This window comes from Aphis gossypii, chromosome 1 (genome assembly GCF_020184175.1).
Source record: "Aphis gossypii isolate Hap1 chromosome 1, ASM2018417v2, whole genome shotgun sequence".
NCBI lineage: Eukaryota > Metazoa > Arthropoda > Insecta > Hemiptera > Aphididae > Aphis > Aphis gossypii.
The window spans coordinates 88,412,982-88,435,575 of NC_065530.1; the positions used below are offsets into that span (position 1 = coordinate 88,412,982).

Below are 22,594 nucleotides of genomic sequence, written 5' to 3' on the forward strand. Positions count from 1 at the left end.
TAACCTATCTATTCAATTTTTTTTTTTAGACAACACATTTCTAAAAATTTTGGCCCGCGATACCAAAGCATATATCAAATTTGGCCCACCGTAAACAAAGGTTGGAGACCCCTACGGTAGACGGTAGTTCGGTTTGATCCTATACTGTCCGTTAGTTTATTCTGGTTAAGAGGATGTCAGCGCAATATATTTTGTTTTCTCCCTTTGACCCTCGCACAACATGCATAAAACTTTTTCACCTAAAATCGTTTTTTTTATGATTTTGAATAATGTTAGAGTAAAATCACCTATTACAAAAATTATAGAGGATATTTTTTTTGAGAGTATGACATCGGTTTTATATTTTATTGTTACCTATTTGATTTTGTATTCGACTTTCAAAATAAAAAAAAAATGTTGTAAATTTAAATGATGGTGAAATTGTTTTAAGACAATATTTAGACAAATTGATATGTCATACCCTCAAAAATATTATTCTCTATCATTTATGTAATGGGTGATTTTACTCTGAGATTACTAAAATCATAAAAAAAAATGATTCTGCAGGTAAATGCGTTTTGTGTAAGCATGGGTCAGAGAAAGAAAACAAATAGTGCGCCGACATCATCTTAAATTCCGGATTTTACGACGTTTTAATTATTTCTGAGTTCGCACTTTAGGAATACTTCAAGCACAAAAGTCTGTATATTTTTAAATCAAGAAATGTTCGTCTAAAGACCGTGCTACAGACCAAGCGGTTCTTAACCATAAGGACGTCAATAATGTTAATTGGGTCGGCAAAAATTAATAAATTAAGAGTACCTAATAGTTATTTTTATTCCTCTATTAAACATTATCCCAACAAAAACACTACGCCAAACTCCGTGTAAAAAAACGCTCAGTAGGTATAAAAAAAATCCACCTCAAAAAGTTGTGATATCATTTTATAGCTATGTATTTAAACTATATAGGAATAGATATATTATTATAATTTATGTTAAAATTCATTGCTTATAGATTGAACTTAGCTGGTGACATTATTTAAAACTCATGAGAATTCATTTCGTATTGAGTATACATGTTATCTTTGAAAATGAGTGATACTAATTAAGTGTTATAATTTTAAAGTCACCAGCTAAGTTCAATTTATAAGCAATGAATTTTAACATAAATTATAATAATATATCTATTCCTATATAGTTTAAATACATAGCTATAAAATGATATCACAACTTTTTGAGGTGGATTTTTTTTACCTACTGAGCGTTTTTTTACACGGAGTTTGGCGTAGTGTTTTGTTGGGATATCACTAATTTTTTTTATGTTTTATTATTATTATTATTATTATTGTTGTTGTTGTTGTAATCATTATATTAAATATTATAATGTCATATATGTATTAGTATATATCAAACATTTAAGTTTTAATTATTTTTTTCCTGAAAACACCGCCACCGCAAGCGCTGTGACAAGCACGCGCGTACGGTAAGTGTGTGTGTGAGCTCCTCAGTGGGCGGGGAACTTCATGCGGGCCGCAGGGAATATTATCGAATAACATTTTCTTTTTTTGCCATAAAAATTCATAATATATTTGGCTATAACTCCATTTATAATGTTCAGATCGGATTAAAAAGTGCAGCATGCACTTCTACGGAACATTTCCAATAAGATTGGTGCATTGTCAAACTAAATTATTGTACAAGAAATTAGGTATGCATTGTCAACTATTTTTTTTCGTGATTTCAGATACTTCCTGTAATTATACCCGGCAGTTGTCGCGCGTTGTGATTGCCGATGCGTTCATTTTAAGGCGTTTTTTTTTTTATACTTAGCGCGACCCTGCCGGGTCGTTGGATTTACAAAAAGATCCCATGAAAAAATTGGTAAATTTCTTAGGTCGCCACTATGCAAAGGTAGAAAACCGCTGCAATATAGACTATAGAATATAATAATATCACAGAATAGATTATAACCACAGATATATAAAAATATTTTATATATATATATTTATTTATTTAGTATTTTTATATATCTGTGGAATAGGGAGTTGTCTATCTAGTATTTTTATATATCTGTGATTATAACCAAGATTGTTATCACCACAGTCTATTTGCGTGATATCAGTGATATCGTGGTTCGTGATTAACATTATTCAATTTGGAAATATTTCGCGGCGAATCACTTCCAATTCTTTTCCAAATTTCGTGGTTTTAAATTTTAATATTAAACATAAATAGGTACTTGATTTTTTTTAAATTTTTTATATTTACTGTTGATTTTTGTTCTTGTTACAATTCATTATTCTTGAGAAAGTTAACAAGTATAATATCGATAATGCATTTATTATAATGCAAATAAGTACATGATTGGAGTGCATATTATTTTCTCTACGCGATTATACAATGGACCTAATTCAGCGGTATAGTGGCGACAGCGACAGCGATCATGAGTAATCTATTACTTTATTGTCACAGATTAAATTAAATATATTAAATTATTTTATATTTAATTTAATCTGTGATATAAATATGTAATTAAACTCAATATTTTATTATCATATTATATTGTGTGTGTGACTTCAACGTCATAGATCATAAGTTTGGTCAACAGCTATAATTCCTGAATATTGAAGATTTTTGTTGTTATTTTTACCTTAGTGAATCCAAACCAAAAATGTTACCGGTACCTGAAGCTATTGCTACAATGTTTGATGGCAGACTATATCATCCAAAGCCAAATGATCAACCCAATTCTCACCAAGGACGATCTCGATTGTTCGAACACGAGCGTGGTAATTGGGCCACTTATGTATATGTACCATGTGAGTCTGTAATTTTATTTCTTATCTCTACTGTTAAGTAATTCATTACTAATATTAATAATATATATATATATATTTTAAGGTCCAGACATGGATTTAATAGAAATAATTCAAGAAAAATTGACTGAATGTGGTCTAGAAATTATTGAACATCCCCATATCAGTCTTACAAAAACAGTTGTACTACAGTATCATTGGATACAACGTTTTATCAATGATGTAAAATCTAAATTGTCGACAATTCTAAGGTTTTTATTTCTCTGCTCTCCAATATAAAACATAAGCACATTTAACCTAAATTATATTTGAAATAATTGTTTCTAGATTTACAGTCACTTTTGGAAACTTAGAGGTTTTCTGTAATGAAAATTGTAGTAGAACATTTGTTGGTTTTCTTGTAGAACCTGCAGAAATCTTATCTCAATGTGTTGATCAACTAGACAAAGTCTTGTCCGATTATAATTTACAGAAATACTATGAAGTGAGTATATTATAGAAAATAATTAATACCTTATTGTAATTACAGTACATCAGCCAAAATAAGAGATATACCTACTGATAATCCAGTGATTTTAATTTTTATAGTTTTTTATAATTCAGAAGTTCTTTTTTTTTTTTTTTTTTTTAATATCTATTTAAGTTATTGAAGGTTATTTGCTACTAAGTTACCAATTTTTTAAAATTAATACTTGTATTGATTTTTATTTTATACTCACTCAGTAGGTAAGTGACCAATTTTCTTTTTCTCATTTTCACTACTTAGTAATTAATTTTATTCATTTATTTTATAAATATTTTTTGAAATTTAATTGTTTACCTGACTATCTATATAATTAATATTATTATTATACAATTTATTTCTAACTAAACAATATACAGTATCATTACATTACTTAAAAAATACATATACATTTTAATAAATATAATGACTATTGACTACTTTTATTTTTATTTAATTATGAAACTGTTAATTTTTGTTCTAGGATCCAAAATTTCATTTGAGTGTTGCTTGGTGTTTGGGTGATCAGTCTAGTCAGCTGAAAACTAAATTAAAATCATTAGAATTAGAAATTGGCACTTGTTGTAGCTTTAAAGTTGACAAACTGATGTGTAAAACTGGTAATAAAAAATATAATTTTGATCTAGTTTAATTATATATTGAATGAGCTTGAAAAAAATATTTTACATGTTAATATATTGTTTATTGTTTAATATATAAGGTTACATAGTACATACACTTCTATTTTTATTTACACCATTTCCTTAACAATAATCACGAATAAATTTCCAGCTTATCTGAATCATATCATTTTTTTGAATTTGCAATACACAACAAAATAGTTCTATTAAATACATTTTTTGTGATTATTTTTTATTAAATATAGGTTCTCATAATATGTTTAATTAATGCCATAGTTTAACTATAGGTATTATGTATAAATAATATTTTTAAATATTCTAATAATGTATACCTGGGGATAAAATTTAATTTCTATTGGAGTCCTAAAGATTAAAATAATAAATAAATTTTACCGAGCCGTATTACCAGTTAGGCTGTATAGGCTAAAACCTAGGGCGGCAAATTTTAATGGTCGAAACGAAATAGCAAATTTTACCTATGCAAGTTAGATGTAAATTTATTTTAGCCTATAGGCAGCAAAACCCTATAAGTACAGGGCCGGAGTACTTATGTATATACCATATGTTTTTCTCTTATGGATAATTAAGACGTGTCTTGTAATGGGCTGCCGCATTAGTACCAAAAAGTAGATTTGTTTTTATATTGAGGACTTTAAGTCTTCTATGAATAATAAAGATGAAATAATTTGTTACAAATAGAAAAAATATATACCAGCTAAATTTGAGAGGACTTCACTCATCCTTCCTAACTAAAGATCATAATCTAAGAAAGATCCTTTGCAGTGACTTGAACCATATTGTGTGGAACATAAAGAAGATTTTTCAAAATAAACCAGATCTTATGAACCACTATTAGGACAACTTGAGTAAAGTAAAAACCTGCAAAGGCATATCAAAAATATGTACAACTTATATTTAACAGTATCTTTACATTAGGGTCAGAGAACCTATAATGATCTTTTGAAATGGTACTACAGATATAATAATAATAATAATAAAGAAATTACGGTTAAAAGATATATTAAGATTTTTAGTATAACATCTTAGAGTGACAATAATAATTAAAATTATAACATTAAATTAATAGGTTTAAAAAGTAAGACAACGTTATATTCAGGGAATATCAGAACAGTGAATAAAAATGGCTGAATGTTGAACCTACTAGAAACACATTGGTTAATTTGTGACAAAAATCACTACATAAGCATAATCTAGTGGCTGATGTATTTTAACAAAATTTGTTTTTAATTACATTTTTTCGGTTTTAAGGCCAACCAAATAGTATAGATTATGTAAGAGGTATAGAAGGAAATAGACAATTTTGAAAAGAATTACACTGGACATTTTTTCAGAAAAGAAAAGAAACATATATAATATAAATAGGTATAAGAATATAATAATGTGGAACAGATATTATTTATAACATTATATTATTTGCAAAGTAAAAATAGTGTTATAGAGGAAAGAAGTTAATTTTATCAATTTATATTATATGCACTAACAACCGTTTTTTTTTATTAATTAATATTGTAAATTCAAAGATAAAAATGATCAATAATATTAGAATAATAACATTTTAATAATTTTATATTAGATAACAAATTTTTTTATAATATTGTTTTCAAGTAATGAGAGGTAATTGTAAATGACATGTGTCATAGAATAAAACATTTTGTAAAGATTTCTGTCTAGTAGACATAAACACTTTTTTTGTATTGAGAAGTAATAGGCTACTGAATTTCCACCAATTTCTAAGAATTATATATTAAGAGGAAGTACATTGTTTCACAATAGCTGTGAATCCTTAGGGGTTTCTAACAAAACTTAATGTATTAAATATGTAAATATAAGTTTAATTGTTATGACTTATGAACCAAGTTTTACATAGAATATGTAAAAAACAAGATGTTATAAACATATAGTTTCCACAGTTGCACCTTCGTAAACAACTAAATTTAGAAAAACACATTAACAGACCATGACTAAGTCTTGGATCTTAACTCTAAAAGAAAAGAAGCAAGAATAGCACATATAAGGAAACTGCTAGGGTAGTACAGCACAGGCAGATTTACCAGAGCTGTAGAGTACAAAGCACATATCACACACTATCATATGCTCCTCAGCTTCTATATTTAAAATTAAACTAATAAAGTACTGTTTTAAAAGTATCATTGACTTTACACTTACTTTAAACCAACTACTGAAACTAAAGAAAGTAGACATGCCACAGTGTTGTAAATACACACTAAAAATCTATAGGTAGTGTTGTAGCCTAAACTTAACTTTGAAAAAATAAAAAATATGTAATTGATCACCCTACAAACTCCATTACAATGATAACAGTAATTTTTATTTGTTGTGTCTAACACCATTGACAATAGTGTATGTATTATTGAAAGTGAAATCTAAATTATAGAGTAATATTACTCTATAATATAAATATATAAAACATTATAAACTATAGATAACAGTATATTTAATTAATTTATTTTATATTTATAATAAATTTATTATTAATAAAATCAAAATGTCTATATGTTATATAATATGCTACAAACCATTATTTTCACTCACCACTCAGTGCATAAAATTGTGCAGAATTATTTCAAGTCTTTTTCTCTGATGCTAAATATTTTCTTTAATTATCTTCATTATTTTATCAATGTATTAATTTATTAATCAATATATGCATTTAATAGATACTACCTATGGGCTATGATAGGAAAATAATCAGAGCAAAATGGAAAATGTTCCCTTAAAAAAGTAGTATAAATTTGCAGTCTATTGCCAATGATACAAAACAAAAAAAAAATTTATATAAATCTGCTACAATATCTTATTATTTATTTAATTATTTTTATAATTTATCTTACTTATCTTCATAATATATAGTTATTAAATAGTGCTTTGAAAACTTGTCATAAATTATTTTTAAAAGTATAAGTAAAAAGAAAAATTAACACCTTATAGTAAATAATATATAATGCAACAAGGAGTCAAACTTAAATCAAACAGTGAAAAATTCAAATATTTTTATTTGATTAATAAATTTGAATACTAAAAGATTAGAAAGTAAAATTTCTTGTATGCTAAGTGTTTATTTTATATGTTATGTATCATTTTTTTTCAAAATTATTTGAAATGTAGCTTTTATTATATTATTTATGCAATAATAATTTAAAATAAAAATATAAAGTTAATTTTTAATGTAATTATTTGTTTTATAAAATATAATATGTGTAGGTTATAGTTTATTATATCTATATCATATTACTTTTGTTTATACTTATGCACTGATAAATATAACCGAAGTTGTCAATAGGGTGTCTCCAGTTTTTTAGAAAATGACTGAAGGTGCCGTGAATCAAAAAAGGTTGTGAACCTCTGCTCTATATAGATATTTTCCAACAATGCTCATTAGATAAATAGAAAAATTAAATATAAAATATATAATTCACGAAGAAACAAACTCATTAGATGTTGATAACTGATAAATATATTTTGAACTCTTTTTATATTTTAGATAAGTAAAACAAATTTATTTAGTTCATATAATGAATATCTATAATATAATAATAATAATAATTCATCAATAATCATTAATTATATTATGCACATAAATGTATTAGATACATTAAAACTCAAAATGATAAATCTTATTCATTACAATAGTGTCATTCATAAACAATCGTTATGTAATTCTTAACGACAAAATAAAAATAAAATAAAAAGAACATCCCATTGTTGTGATATTATCATCATGTATTCTGTTGAGGCCTAGGTCTAAGTATTAGTTTCCCAGAATCATCACAAGACATATTAAAATCAGCTAGTACTTGCCTTGCACGTGACGTTATTATCGATGTTGCTATGACTTTTTTATGTACACCAGTTATGAGTAATATCACTAATTAAAATCAAATCAAAACAATTTAATTATATACCATTTTTAATTATTAAATATCTTTTAAGTATTCTTACTAAGCATCATAGATGAAATGGTGAACAATAAATGATTGTACAGCGATTGAACAAATGATACTTTGGCAGTTTGTGGATCTGTTAACCAATAATAGGCACCTATTGAAGCACTTAATGTTGAAATAGCTAAAATTGCTGGAAAATAAATATCAAATTTTTATATTATCATTGAACTTATACAAATAAAATGCTCTTACTTCGCCATCGATTTGTTATTGGCTTGATGGAAGCAATCACCTCAGTTAGTCGCCGCTCAAAAGCTTTAAGATCTATAAAATTTAATTTATTTCATGAATTAATCAAACTTATAGAACACATGAATTTAAATTTTATGTTATTTTTTATAACTGTTTATCCAAATTGTTAAGTGTTATTTTCTTCTAATTAAAGATAGTTGTTTGCTTTAATACATTAATATTGATATTATGTATAATTATATGTTTATATTGAAAATTAAATGTATTAATTAATATTATGGCTAAGCTCTTGTAAGTATAAAACTGGGATAACATTAAACAAGAATTCTTGTCTAATTTGACTCTTTTCTTGTTTACAGAATAGCCCAACCTAGTGTTAAAAAAACATTGTATGCCTGTTACAACCTAACCTTTGAATGCGTTGTATAAAATTACATTTCTACAAAAAAAAAAAAATTTGTTCAATGTTTCTATGTTAAAAAAATAGTGTTACTGAGTTATTATTGTTTAAAACAAGAATAAGAAAGAACAAATGAAAAATTACTTCTTATACACATATTATGAAATTATTTCCAAATCAATAATGGTCTGTTGGAACATAGGTTGGAACTGTGTATTAAAACGAAAACGGTAACGTCAAGCAGAATATTAAAAGTGTGGGAACCTGTTATATTTGCGAGTTTAATTCAAAATAAGTATACATGATTAAAAAATGACATATTTTACCGTCACAAGCAGTCTGTTCGTATGACATTTTATCGCGTGTTCAGTCTCTCGGTTGGTGTTGCCGGTACGATAGATCTTACGTAGTTCTACTCATCGCGATTCAGAAGACTTCCTACGTTCTCATCGAACCACTTTAAAAACGATAAATATAATCACAGCTGTCATCGGTGTATTCTTTACCGATCGCGTGTCAAGTTTCCCGAGATTAAAAAAAAATTGAAATTAGTTAATATTCAAGTTATACTTAAAAATGTTGATCGACGTCTCGAATCTCGACGACGACGATCGTAGATTCGTAACGCGCTGTCAGTTGTATTTTTTTTTTTTATCAACGAACGCGAAGTCGCGATCTGAATCTGAAGATTATATGTCTTCGGACACAGTGATACCGAAACCGATTGTTATTTGTTACCGATAATAATTGTGGTCACAGACACGGCTTTTAAATTAGATAGAAATTCTATCTAAAGCCGGGGTCATAAACGACATCTGAAAATCGTTCGTTACTTCTGCTTGATGATGATAATTCTCCCGCCGGATATTATTTGTAGGTTATGTTCTTATGCAACTAAAATAAAAAATAAATATTGTGTTTTTCTGCCATTATTCTATCAGTTTTCTGGTTGATCAATCATCAATGTTTGTATTGCTTGTTATTTGTATAGTTACGTCTTTACGAGTATTCAACACTTTTTATACATCTCCTATATCGTGTAATTAAAAAAAATTAGAAATAATCATAAATCCGTTTAGTTTTGGAAACTACCATGTCCGTAAGTATTGTCGCTGTTTTTGATATTTTGCATTACCTATTAATAATAAATTATCCTACTAATATTATTGATTTCAGGCAGCGGCAGTAGCCAAGGTACAAGAAGTCCGGGAGATTTCCCGAGTAGAACGTATCGGTGCCCATTCTCACATACGTGGACTTGGGTTGGACGATAACAGGGAACCGAGAAATGTTAGTATTTATAAATAAGTGTTTCTTGTTTTTGATTAGTGACTGATAGTCTTGGTCGGTTTTAGGTTTCACAAGGATTAGTTGGCCAGTTGAAAGCTCGTAAGGCCATGGGCGTTGTGTTGGACATGATAAAAGAGGAGAAAATTGCTGGAAGGTCTGTTCTACTCGCTGGCGAACCTGGCACAGGTAATTTTATGTTCATAGAATATCAACTGTATGCTTACATACACCTCCATATACCTACATACTGTCTCTTCAAGACATCAAGACATGTATTTAAAATGATAGTCTTAGTCAATTGTAATTGAAAATAGATAGCTAATATTTTAATTAATACAAGTAAGTTTCATAAAATGTTTAAAAGTGAAAGGTGTGAAAATGCATTGGATTTAACGACTCTGGTACATCTAAACATGCTGTGCAGAAGATTTATTTATATTTTCTAACCTCTTCTTTTATTTCTGAGGTCCACAATCTATAGTCTTGCTGTTGTGTCCTTCATAAATTGTTGTTTCTGACCAGTGTGTATAGTTATAATTTGTACACATGTCATTTTAGTTAAGGCTTACTATTATATATATGTAGATTGGTCAAAACCAGCTTATACTACTTTTTTAATTTCATTATTTGGTAAAATCTCAGGTATCTCCTCATTTTAAAATATAACTTATGAGTTCCAAGAATCTAGCTCATTATAGACTTTTTTTAACTAATATTTACTGGACAAGTATTATTTTTTTTTATATGTATGTATAGGAAAGACTGCTATTGCCATGGCATTAGCACAGGCTTTGGGTTCTGATACGCCATTTACATGTATGTCTGGTTCAGAAATATATAGTTTGGAAATGAGCAAAACCGAAGCACTAACTCAAGCCATCCGTAAATCAATTGGTGTTCGCATCAAGTATGTTGTTACAATTACATATATATAGTGATATCATTTTAACCATAATATTTTACAGAGAGGAGAGTGAGATTATTGAAGGCGAAGTAGTTGAGTTCCAAATAGAACGCCCAGTTACAGGGACAGGATCTAAAGTAGGAAAATTAACTATGAGAACTACAGACATGGAGACTGTTTATGATCTAGGAAATAAAATGATTGAAGCTTTGTTAAAAGAAAAAGTAACTAAAACATATTTATTTAATGCTTTAAATAAGTTGTTATTGAATTTTATTAATTTATGTAAAGGTTTTGGCTGGAGATGTCGTTACTATTGATGTTGCTAGTGGCAAGGTTAATAAAATTGGACGGTCATTTACCAGATCAAGAGATTATGATGCATCTGGCCCACAAACTAGGTAAGCTAATTTTTAATTAATGTACACTATTACACATATTTGGTAATATTTTGTTTAGATTTGTGCAGTGTCCAGAAGGCGAACTTCAAAAACGCAAAGAAGTTGTGCATACAGTAACGTTACATGAAATTGATGTGATTAATTCCAGGACCCACGGTTTCCTTGCTCTGTTTTCAGGTAAAATACCATAAATTATTATGCCATGATAAGAAAAAAAAACAAAATCATTTACATTGATTGTCTGTTTTGTACATATATTTTTTTTAATTTTCTCTTTACTATTTACTATTAGTTTTTTAGCTGTATAATATTAAATATTCTTATTAAACCTTATAGTTAAAAATAATATTGTTTTCTTTGCCTTTAATTTTATAAATAACTAGTTATAGTAAATATTTGCAGCTATAAATTTGAATATTAAATATCTAATCTGTACCAAATAAAAGCGCACTTTGTTGGCGCATTCAAATGAACCGCTTAGCCTCCTGGCCGAGTCTATTAACTTTATCATTGGTTGCGCTCTCTATAATGCGTGACATTTGACCGATTTTGATGCGCCACCTGGTCCACTCTTATTTGGTACAGACTAAGTATATTCATGATGAATTTTTAAAATATAATTTTTAGAAATGTAAAATACTAAAAATTATTTTACTCTGTCATACATTTAAATATATATATAAATGTTTTAAATTTTAATTCATTAATAGTTTAGTATTAAAAATTATTTTTTATTTATAGGTGACACGGGTGAAATCAAGTCAGAAGTTAGAGATCAAATTAACTGTAAAGTTAGTGAGTGGCGTGAAGAGGGAAAAGCTGAATTATTAGCTGGCGTACTATTCATTGATGAAGTAATTATAATCATTATTATTTCTGATATTACTGTAATAGTGTTATGTGTTAAATATCAATGTAACTTTTTTTAGGTGCACATGTTAGACATAGAATGTTTTTCGTTCTTGAACAGAGCTTTAGAGAATGAAATTGCTCCAATTGTAATAACAGCGACTAATCGTGGAGTGACAAACATCCGCGGCACAAACTATAAATCACCGCATGGTGTACCACTTGATTTGCTTGACCGCATGGTCATTATTATGACACAACCCTATTCCGAAAATGAATTAGAACAAATTTTAAAAATAAGGTATTTGTTTCATCATTCATATTTTAATATTAATACTGTTATTTTAATTAGGAATAAAACTTAACATAATCTTGATCAAATCTATTAGGGCTGAAGAAGAAGACTGTGAAATATCCAAAGATGCCTTGTCTATTTTAGCCAAGATCAGTAAATCAACTTCTTTGCGATATGGTATTCAATTAATAACAACTGCCCACTTGGTATGTAGAAAACGTAAAGCCACTGAAGTGACAGTAGATGATGTAAAAAAAGTGTACAGACTGTTTTTGGATGAAGAACGTTCAACTCAACTTATGAAAGAATATCAAAAAGAATACATGTTTGACCATTATGCAATGACAAGTTAGTTTTTACTTTCTATGTATATTGTTTTAGATTAATGAAAAGGTCGACAATCTCTTACATTAAGAGCCACTAAGAATTAAGAAATATAACATACCATTTTTCCTTTGTAAATAGTTATAAATAATTTATTTACTTAATTTTGTAGTTCAAACTATTTAAAAAAATAATAATTATAAATTATATAGTTTAACTTAATAATAGACAATATTGATTGTTGATAGTATACTGCACAACATTGTTTTTAATAAAGAAATATTTAAGAAGTACTAGAGTTCAATCACATCATCAAAAATAATGGGTACAAAATTGTTGTTATGAATTATGTTTATTTTTATAAGAATTGCAGCAGCATCCCTCTAATCCGTCATCTTCAAGCTGGGGGGTGTGGTCAGATTATCAAAATATACAAAAATGTATGAAGAATTAATTGTATGAAATTATTTTAAATTACATACATATATTTAATTATTTATTACATAATATATGGAACACAAAAAATTTGAATAAGATTATTACATATATACATAAATGTTTGATCCAAATGCACATATTTTTTAAACATTCATATCGATAATTATATTATGGTTAGGTCAACCAGAATGGTAGACTAACTGAGGGCGAACGAGAGAGGTTCTACTGTGTATATTTATTATATGATTAACTGAAGGTACTACAACCATTGGTTTATATCTCCTGCCCTAATGTATTAATTATCAATGATTGTTGATAACTTATATTCAGTATTTGTATATACTTTAATTAGTTAAATCTATGTATTCTAAATAATAAAAGTAATACCTATTTCTTAATGTTGTTTGACAGATGCTGACAACGAAGAAGACAAACTTGATGATTCAATGGAAGTACAAAATGATAGCACATCGTCTACATAACTTAAATTTTAAATGTTGATTTATCTTAGACTAGCAAAGTCACTGTTTTGTAATTAAAAAATAAATAATAATGATAATTTACTCACACAATTCCATATTTTATGTTGTCTCAAATATTGTGTACTTTTGAAAATATAATGTTTTTTTTATTATTTTATTATTTGATCACTTTTTTCTTATTTATTTAAGTTTTTGTAGACAAAACGCATATAAGAAAAAGTTTTACAAGTTATTTAAAGAGATTAATGATTCATTTACTAGGAGTTTGAAATGTGTAGTTAATTAATTAATATTATTTTTAAAATAAATATTGTTTATTAGAGAGTAGATGGTTGACTAGTCTGGAAATTTTATCTGAATGGTTTTAATTAAATGCATGGACTGAATTAAAAGAAATTAATGAAACAGAACATTAAAAATGTCTACAAGTATGAATTATTATTATTCTTTTGAAGTAGTAAGAATTAAGTTTGTGAATAGTTTGGTTAAATAAACATTGTATTCAAATAATCAATATTTTTAAAACATAATTTGCCATAGCTAATCTCAAATTACTTAATCAGCTTATTGATACTAGCTTATATTATACAAATACTCTACTATTTATACTTAGAATTTGTTCTTAGAATTTTTATACTTGAATTATTATATTTTTCTTAAACTGATTCACTCAGATTTATCAATAAATAAGAATATATTTATTTTTGGTTTCTTTGGAGTTATTAGGATAATAAAACATGATCGTGTTTGTTCATTATGTATCTATTTGACTAATATGTTTCTACCTATCATAATTTCTATTAATTTTAGGTCCTTCTATAATTATTATTATGAGAAGTTTCCTATTAAACGTCTTGTGTTCTTAATGATTGTAGGCTCTTATGAAATAAGCATTAGCTACATGTATAATTAATAATTATATATTTCTATATTTATACCAATTTGATTTATGTAAGTGTAACATTACATATCTACATTTAGATGCAATTGCAATAATGTTTAAAAATATATATTTTATTGGAGTATATTTATAAACATAATGTTGCAACATAAAAACTATTTGGTAAAAAACTTTATAGTTGTTAAATATTTAAAGAAGTAAGTTTCATAACTTGAAAATTACCCCCCAAAAAAATCTGATTAACAGTTTGAATAGTTAAAAAGATGATTGTTTGAAAAAATAAGTTTGGAACCAATAATAATAATATCATAAAAAAATTGAAAAATATTTTCCTTTGTAGTACATAAAATATTTCAAAAAAACAATAAGAATATAGGCCTTAAAAGTACAATTGATAGGAACATGATTGTGATAGAAAGAGCCACCCAGAAATGACACTTCCAGTGGTTACTTAATTATTATATTTAGCTATGTTTTAATATTTTTATAAAAATATGTTTTTTTTTTTTTTCAAATTGTTTATAACAAATCACAACACCATTTGCGTTTTAGGCGTCTTGGGGAATTACCGGGTATGGTAGCGAAGGCCAGATTTTTGATAAGTGAATTTGGATTAGTACTTATGTGGTTGTGAAATCTCTTATAAAAACATTTAGTCACTTCTCCTTAAGGTGATTTAATACGATATAAAAATAAGGCGAATTTATATAACTTCTACACTAACAGTGTACCATAAATAATTGCCTATTGAGCGCCTTTTTAATAATATAATTTTAAGTTACAAATATTAACTAAAATATTAAGTTGGTTTAGGGGTGTTGTATTATAATAATTATTATTGAAGAGCAATAAACATCGACTGTTAGTTTTCAATAAAATAAAACGAGCTAAGTATTTTATTGTATTCATTCACTTTTTGTTACAGCTTAATAATAATCGCACCGCATTATGTACATAGTTATACGTGAAACACTCTTGTTGGAAATGTATCTATGGTTGTTCACTAGACTCTCAACGAGTATAAATATAATAAATCTAAATAATCCAAAGAAAAGTATCTACCTATACAGGAATTTTATAAATTTTTTTTAAAGTGTTATTTTTTAAATTGTCATAATGTATGTACATAATTTGTATGTTTTCTGTTTTTACTTAAAAAGACAATATAGGTACTGCATTGGTTCTCGAATAAAATGATAAATAACAATTATAATAAATTCAAAAAAAGTGGGTAACACTCTGCTGTACTGTAGATATCAAGTGGATCTAGGACATAGGGTAAGTCACTATAATGGATGTGTTTATCTAAATGCAATGATATATATCATTAATACATAAACATTTTTATAAATTTTTAACTACAAAATAATTTTTAAATATTCATGATTTTGATGATTTTTTTCAATAATTGAACTTCTAACGTTTATAATAAAAATGATGCCTATGTATTTTTATAATTTTTGAATTACTATAACTTATAAGACTAACTTATTAGGAACTTTGCATTACATTTTCAAGCATTTTTACTTCAAAAATCGGCAAACAAATTGTATAGGTACTTATATATGTATAAAAAAAAACAAGTATTTCAAATGTCTTAGAATAAGCGAAATATTTTAAAAATTAAATTATAAACACAATTTCAATCTAAATAATTGGTGAAAGTTTCTGGTATCTACTTATACTTTTTGAATAATAGTAAATATTGATAATCGTTTGAAGATAAATCATTATTGTTAGAGGATCTCGTAAAAATTTAAAATTCAGACACTCATAACATGTTTTTCTATAATGGCGCTCGAGTTTTCAGTAAAGTTATTTGGAGGATGAGTAAAAATATGAACTTTAAAGTTTAAACGTTCATAAAATAAAAATTGTGACTAACATTTTTTGATTTTTTTTAACAATAACAAAAACGACTTATAAGAAATCTTGTATTAAATTCTCAAGTGGACATCTAAAATTTTTTATCAACGTTTTAAAAACAAATACTTGAAAAAAAATCGAAAATTTTAGTTGGCTATAAATTGCTCAAAAGAAGCCATAATATTTAAAAAAATTTAACTATGTATGTAGATTGTAGAACGCTAATATAAATATTTTGTGAAAAATTCTAGTATTGACAGTGACTGTTTTTTGAATTGGGTACCACAATATAATAAAATTGATTTTGTCAAAAACTGGTTTCGCTTAAATTTCCTGTTTTCTGTCACTTTTTGTAGTATTTCTTAACGCTTTTGAAAACTGTTGAAAAATTTTGAAAAATGCACCAAGAATATTTAATTTTCTACCGGAAACCACCCCTAAAGTTTTAAACCGAAGCATTATTTTGAGCATTTATCGTGTACAATGTACATAGACATAAAAAACACACACATTATTGTAGATTCAATACATTCATAACTCCATCAGAATCTAAAACTGGTTTATACAGTTTCATATACAATGAACTTATTATTATTAGGTCAGTATGTTATACCTACCTTAAATATAATATTTGTGCTGTAGTGATTTTCTGTATGATTTTAGTCTCCTCAAACTGTGGGCACAATGTGTATCGTTGCACAATAATGATATGCACACACATCGTGGGTATATGCATGTGTGAACCCCTTCCCCACATTTCAGTATTTCACCATAATTTATATAGCTATTTAATATTATTATGATATTATATTTGAGTTGAATGGAAGTTTAAACCAAACCGACAATTCAGTCGTTTTTTTAAGACAAAGGGCACATGCGAAACTGACTAGTTTGCAAAATAATAATAAAAAAAATCCTATTATATAATATAATACGTCCTTTGTAAAGACCAAAATAGTCCTCGTTTGAAGGTGAGGACTTCAACAATGACTTTATTTCAATTAAGGGCCTAGAAACTTATATTTTCTATATCTATACTTCAATGGGTAGTTAAGGTATACAAACTATACCTAGCGTCAATAATATCACTGTAATGGGTGTGTTAATTTTAATTCAATAATGTTATGTCATAAAATACAAAAAACAGTTTGTGTAAAGATAGTCTACCTATCAGCTTATATCACTATAAATATATTTCAAGATGTGTATTGGTATTAAATAATAATTAATTTTACTACTAGTATAATACCGTATAGGTTGAATTGATTTTTGCTATAAAGAAATTAAATTTATAAATATCATTATATATATAAAATATAATAAATAATAAAATACTTAAAATTTGTTTCGATAAAGACAAAGTATACGGATATTTTTTTAACCTTTTCAAAGTTCAATTTAGATGCAATTTGCTATCCAAAACTACTCTTTAAGTTGAAAATTGAAGCATGTTTTCAACTATTCATCGTGTGTACCTACCTACATACATTAAATAAAAACACACATCATTGTAAAATAAATATATTTATTGCTCTGCTCAAAATTTTAAAGTCACCTAATTACATAAGTATGTTTATTAATGACTTCAAATAATTTAAAATAAATGTATTTTCTTAAACGGTTATGGTTTTTGATATAATAAGTTTTGTTTACCTTTAAATTTGAATATAGAATCACCGCCTGCAGTATTGTATAGAATACTCATATTATAATATGTATGTATATTTTCATCCTGCAGGACAGTTCGCGAAATTAAAATATGGTGGCTAACCTCGAGTACATTATAATATGCATAATTATAATTATAATATTATTATATAGGACGTCCGCGGCAGCTGGTCAACGCGGATTGCTCGGGCCGGGTCATCACACTCACCAAAAGGGTGTAAACACAAAACAGACGTATTCGGTTATCGGGGTACCTACATATTATGGACAGTATGTGCGGGGAGAGACTGCGGATATATCCTTTAGGTGACTGGGTAATACAATACACAATTGTTTGGGTATTATATAATGTGTACCCAAAAGAAACAGAACGAAAACCTATAACGCGATTAGCCGCCGTTTATGGCCCGTCGAAGCAACACAAAGTACTAACAGTTGACCAGATGTTTGTCGGAATCCGCTTTTAATTATTATTATGATGCCGAGTAGTTAACAACCCTCGAGATTCGTCCGCCGTTATAATATTGTATACCTACTGTCATAATAATGTGCATATCAAAATATTGTAAATGCCCATAAACAAACGGACAACGGATCTGCGTTTATTTAGTACACATTATTATTATGATCTGCCTATGATGATATTTAATAACAATAGTACAATGAATATTATTCATTATCGCGTCGAAAAATCTTAATTACCATATTATTTATACCTACATAGTATTATGTTATTATATAATATAATAAATACTTATCTATATTATAAGTGATGATTAGCTTAAAATTCAACACTGAATGCCTCAACTATCGTTAATATTAAATAGCGCCTATAATAATATATTAATATATCATATACTATGACACTATGTGAACACAAGAAAAATTTTAAATACAACGTACTCCAGACGACCCTACTTTTAGTTTTTAAAAATTAATACAATCGTTTGATTTTACATGTATTTTTCTACGACCAATTAATGTTGATTACAAAGTACACGATGACATAATTCTATTAATCATCTAGGTAATTAAAATTTTATTCAAACATTATTCATATTAAGTTTTTAAAATCATTCGAAAACTGTTAGTTATTTTGTTAGACTTAGGTATAAGTGTATAACATATTATAAAATAATAAAATATTTCAAATTATTATTTAGATAAAAAGTTTTCAAACTCTATAACTTAACTCTGTTATATTATAGATGAAGACATTATAACACCGCACGTTGGAACTTAAATTGCACTTTAGCTGAGCTTCGTCATGTAATACTGTAAAGTCATTGATTAGATTAAGTACAACTCAAACAGTTTTGTTTTGATACGGAATGTAAATGTGCAATTATTTGAACTCTCAATTGGACAATCCCCGTTTCAAATACATTCAAATGATTATGAAATATTAATTTATAAGCCTATCGTTAACCTAAGGGCGATACATTACAGGTAAAATACAAACAAAATATGTACACTAAATACTTACCTAAAATAGTCTATAAATAAATATTTGATGGTTATACAAATTGACTTAAATAGTGTACTTAGAGTATTAAATATTAATTTATAAATCGATAGTATATGTAGGTACCTACTATTAATTATTATAATATTCATTCCCATAATTTTCAAAAATATTATTTTTAAAACATAGTATTTACTGGACAGATTAATTTGCGAATACAATAATTTTGTCGATCAATTATTATAATAACGAGCTAAGATTAGTTGACTATCTATATCTTATTCAATATAATCATTTCAACGTAGTTTATTTTGCATAACCGTTATAGGTTAGGTGCTTGGTGCTTGTGAATCATTCCACAGTAAATTTAATTCTATTATGTTATAAACTCAAACTCATATTTATATATTTTTAAATGTATTATAAAATAAATACAATTATATGTTATAAAAATTAAAAACGAAAACCTAAAAAAATTAAGTCAACAACTAAAAATAAAATAATTTTTATTAATCACTTAATTGTTAAATAAAACAATAATACAATTTCAATACTTAAAACTAAAATAAAAATTGAACGTAGAAAACATTAAGATATAACATTTCTATAATAGGTGTATAATTATTTATTAATTTAAATTATTGAGAAAGGTTACGATTAAAATAAATGACACTATGAGATAGAAGTATAGTACTTGCACACATTAACGATATTTTAACTATAGAAAAAACACAAAATAGAGTGAATGATGAAAACAATAGAAAGTATTTGTTAAAGAGTTGGAGTTGACATGAAAAAAACGAAATGCATGATATTGACAAGAAATATAGGACATTTAACAGTCATCTATATATTGTACATATAAAAATGTATGTTTGTCTGTGTATATATCCTTTACTGCATTCTTAAACTGTTCATCTAATTGCGGTGAAATTTAGTACAGAGATAGATTAGACCTCTGGGAAGAAGATATAGGCTAGTTTAAAAAAAAAAGAGGTTCAACTCGGGAAGGCGCTCAAACAGCGATTTTGAGATTTAAGATGGAAATTTTTTTTGTAAATGGTTTCTATTAGTTTTAATTTTATTATTATTAAAGTAATAATAATTAGTTATTAAATAATTTTTAAGATATTTTTTCGATGACTGTCTTTGAATTTGTTTTTTTTTTTTTTGGCATCACTGTATAGAATTTATAACATTAATTGTTGAGTCTATAAAAGTGCGTCATCCATGGCATATAATATGCATTTATGGTAGTCGTTTAAGTTGTTATCAGATTTGTGAATTTCATATTGATTAGCCAGTTCGTATGTTTTTGTTTTTTTTTTTTTTTAATGTTCCGCTAAAAAATAATGCATTAAACTCGCAGTCCTGCGGGCCATTACAAAATTGCGTATATAGTGTAGGTATAGAAAACCATATAGCTATACAATAATACATAAATATTGTATTGTATAATTTAACGACAACTAGACGATCATGAGCAGATTTAACAAACGGATTTTATGTGCATAATGAATATGGCCATTGAACAATATACCACATTGTACAAAACGCAAAACGGGAGAAATGGGAGACTTAAACACTGGCGCTCAAATACACATGCACTATAAACGTAAAAGTACTAGCTATGATTTTTTTTTTATAAATATTTATCGGCTAGTACCGCGGGGAGACCCAAATATATACATTAACGCCTCTTAAATTATTATTTATATATTATATACATTATTCGTCATTACATCGTATGTGAGTCGCGATTTGGTCATCTGCCACAGCCGTAGATGAAGCGTCGGTACACCCTTCGCCACCACCCCTGCCGTGTCATGGGCATCCCGCAACGCCGTTAAAACAAAGCGATCATTGTTTCCGGACAAGTGAACCGGTTGCCGCGGCCAGGTGGACGACAACCAAGACGTGCGCATTATAATATTATATTGTAACCATATACGCGGTACATAGTATATTGTTTTATATCCTATTCGCGCGTATATGTATATAATTTTTAAACGTTGTGGAGACGTTATAATTTTTTTTTCATTAAAACATTTCCCTCTGCGTATTATTTTATATACATGTGTGTATGAAGCACAAAAACAAAAAGAATAATAATGTTATAACAATGTGATAGATGGATGGGTGGAAGGAGAGTGAAAAAAAATCGTTTTCACCGCGGACCCGCGCACAACAATGTAATAATATGAGACACATATTCAGTGTAGGGGCCACATGTAAATGTGTGCATATTATTCGTGAAATTATAAATAACGCTCCAGTGGTGTAAGCACACTAGAATGTATCCGATCAGAACCGGCGCGTAAAACAATAGGTGACCGGTTTGTGAAAAGAGTCCGCGACATCTTTTGTCTTAGGGTAGTAGCGGTACGACCTGCTGCAGCTAACTAGTAACCCTTTTGGCGGCATTTAAACGGGGAAAAGAATGAAAAAAAATTTGTTCTTCCCGCGGAGGCCGTGAGAAATTTTACGTGCACGCTGCAACAATAATAATAGTCATGTCATCGGTAGAGTTGATATGCTTAAATGGGGATTGCTATGAAAACCGGTTGTTTTAGTTAGATCTGTGAAGCTAACTCGTAGCTTTATCCATATAATCTAATAAAATATTATATTATTATATGACCAAATTTCATTCGGTAAATTTGACATTTTTGCATTCTTTGGAGACAATGCGATACATAGCTCAAAAAATCTATCATCAATCCTACCTAAAGCGGGACGTAACGACTAACGACGTATGGTTACTATATGAATATGTTAAGATGAATGTCAATTTTTGATGAATGTTGACATTCACTGGTAAATGTTGACATGCATTTTCTAGTTTTGGTGAATGTTGACATTTTATAAAGAAAAAAGGTGAATAACTCAAAAAGAAATTTTTATATGGTACTTACCTAATATAAACTCAAAAGATTAACTATTAATTTATATAAATAAATTTTAAATATATTTATATATTTGTTGCATCAGCGAACTAGATAAACTATCATGACATTTTAAGTTACATCAAAGTCCTGATGATATACAACTACACTTCTTCGATATACACATTGTCTTACAATTATATTTCAAGTACCCCTGTCCATCTGTTTGTGAAATTGTAATGGAAGCTTACCTTATGGACACAGATTGGTTAATAGCAACTTCTTCACAAGATAATAGTTGTTCTTTG

General features: G+C 27.4%; 3 protein-coding genes across 5 annotated transcripts; 2 read left to right on the plus strand and 1 right to left on the minus strand.

The window, feature by feature from the left end:
• The first annotated feature begins 1,496 nt into the window (after positions 1-1,496).
• Positions 1,497-4,031, plus strand: LOC114128462 (U6 snRNA phosphodiesterase 1). 3 transcript variants are annotated; one of them, XM_050208675.1, is made up of 5 exons: positions 1,497-1,689; positions 2,637-2,800; positions 2,883-3,048; positions 3,125-3,281; positions 3,784-4,031. In XM_050208675.1, the coding sequence occupies exons 2-5, from the start codon at positions 2,653-2,655 to the stop codon at positions 3,949-3,951; spliced, it is 639 nt and encodes a 212-aa protein (XP_050064632.1). In that variant the 5' UTR covers positions 1,497-1,689; positions 2,637-2,652; the 3' UTR covers positions 3,952-4,031. The 3 variants fall into 3 exon arrangements, with proteins under 3 accessions (XP_050064632.1, XP_027848765.1, XP_050064638.1); XM_027992964.2 differs by lacking the exon at positions 1,497-1,689 and adding an exon at positions 2,073-2,428; XM_050208681.1 differs by lacking the exon at positions 1,497-1,689 and adding an exon at positions 2,381-2,509.
• A 3,382-nt stretch (positions 4,032-7,413) lies between these two features.
• Positions 7,414-9,341, minus strand: LOC114128461 (nuclear envelope phosphatase-regulatory subunit 1 homolog). Its single transcript, XM_027992963.2, has 4 exons — positions 8,845-9,341; positions 8,119-8,190; positions 7,922-8,056; positions 7,414-7,847 (listed from the first exon to the last, which is right to left on the minus strand). The coding sequence occupies exons 1-4, from the start codon at positions 8,870-8,872 to the stop codon at positions 7,699-7,701; spliced, it is 384 nt and encodes a 127-aa protein (XP_027848764.1). The 5' UTR covers positions 8,873-9,341; the 3' UTR covers positions 7,414-7,698.
• Positions 9,342-9,422: 81 nt separating this feature from the next.
• LOC114128460 (ruvB-like 2) lies at positions 9,423-13,661 on the plus strand. Its single transcript, XM_027992962.2, has 11 exons — positions 9,423-9,617; positions 9,695-9,808; positions 9,874-9,994; positions 10,565-10,715; positions 10,774-10,936; positions 11,004-11,113; positions 11,172-11,290; positions 11,855-11,967; positions 12,043-12,263; positions 12,352-12,605; positions 13,431-13,661. The coding sequence occupies exons 1-11, from the start codon at positions 9,612-9,614 to the stop codon at positions 13,499-13,501; spliced, it is 1,443 nt and encodes a 480-aa protein (XP_027848763.2). The 5' UTR covers positions 9,423-9,611; the 3' UTR covers positions 13,502-13,661.
• Positions 13,662-22,594: the final 8,933 nt, after the last annotated feature.

Excerpts from the sequence above, each read along its gene's own strand:
- LOC114128460 (XM_027992962.2), top strand. Across the intron at positions 10,937-11,003 it reads AAGCTTTGTTAAAAGAAAAA|GTTTTGGCTGGAGATGTCGT; the intron begins GTAACTAAAACA and ends ATTTATGTAAAG. Across the intron at positions 11,114-11,171 it reads GCATCTGGCCCACAAACTAG|ATTTGTGCAGTGTCCAGAAG; the intron begins GTAAGCTAATTT and ends TATTTTGTTTAG.
- LOC114128461 (XM_027992963.2), bottom strand. The coding sequence starts at position 8,872 with ATGTCATACGAACAGACTGCTTGTGACG. Across the intron at positions 8,191-8,844 it reads CGAACAGACTGCTTGTGACG|ATCTTAAAGCTTTTGAGCGG; the intron begins GTAAAATATGTC and ends TAAATTTTATAG. Across the intron at positions 7,848-7,921 it reads CATTTCATCTATGATGCTTA|TGATATTACTCATAACTGGT; the intron begins GTAAGAATACTT and ends GATTTTAATTAG.
- LOC114128462 (XM_027992964.2), top strand. The coding sequence starts at position 2,382 with ATGGACCTAATTCAGCGGTATAGTGGCGACAGCGACAGCGATCATGA. Across the intron at positions 2,801-2,882 it reads CACTTATGTATATGTACCAT|GTCCAGACATGGATTTAATA; the intron begins GTGAGTCTGTAA and ends ATATATTTTAAG. Across the intron at positions 3,049-3,124 it reads AAATTGTCGACAATTCTAAG|ATTTACAGTCACTTTTGGAA; the intron begins GTTTTTATTTCT and ends AATTGTTTCTAG.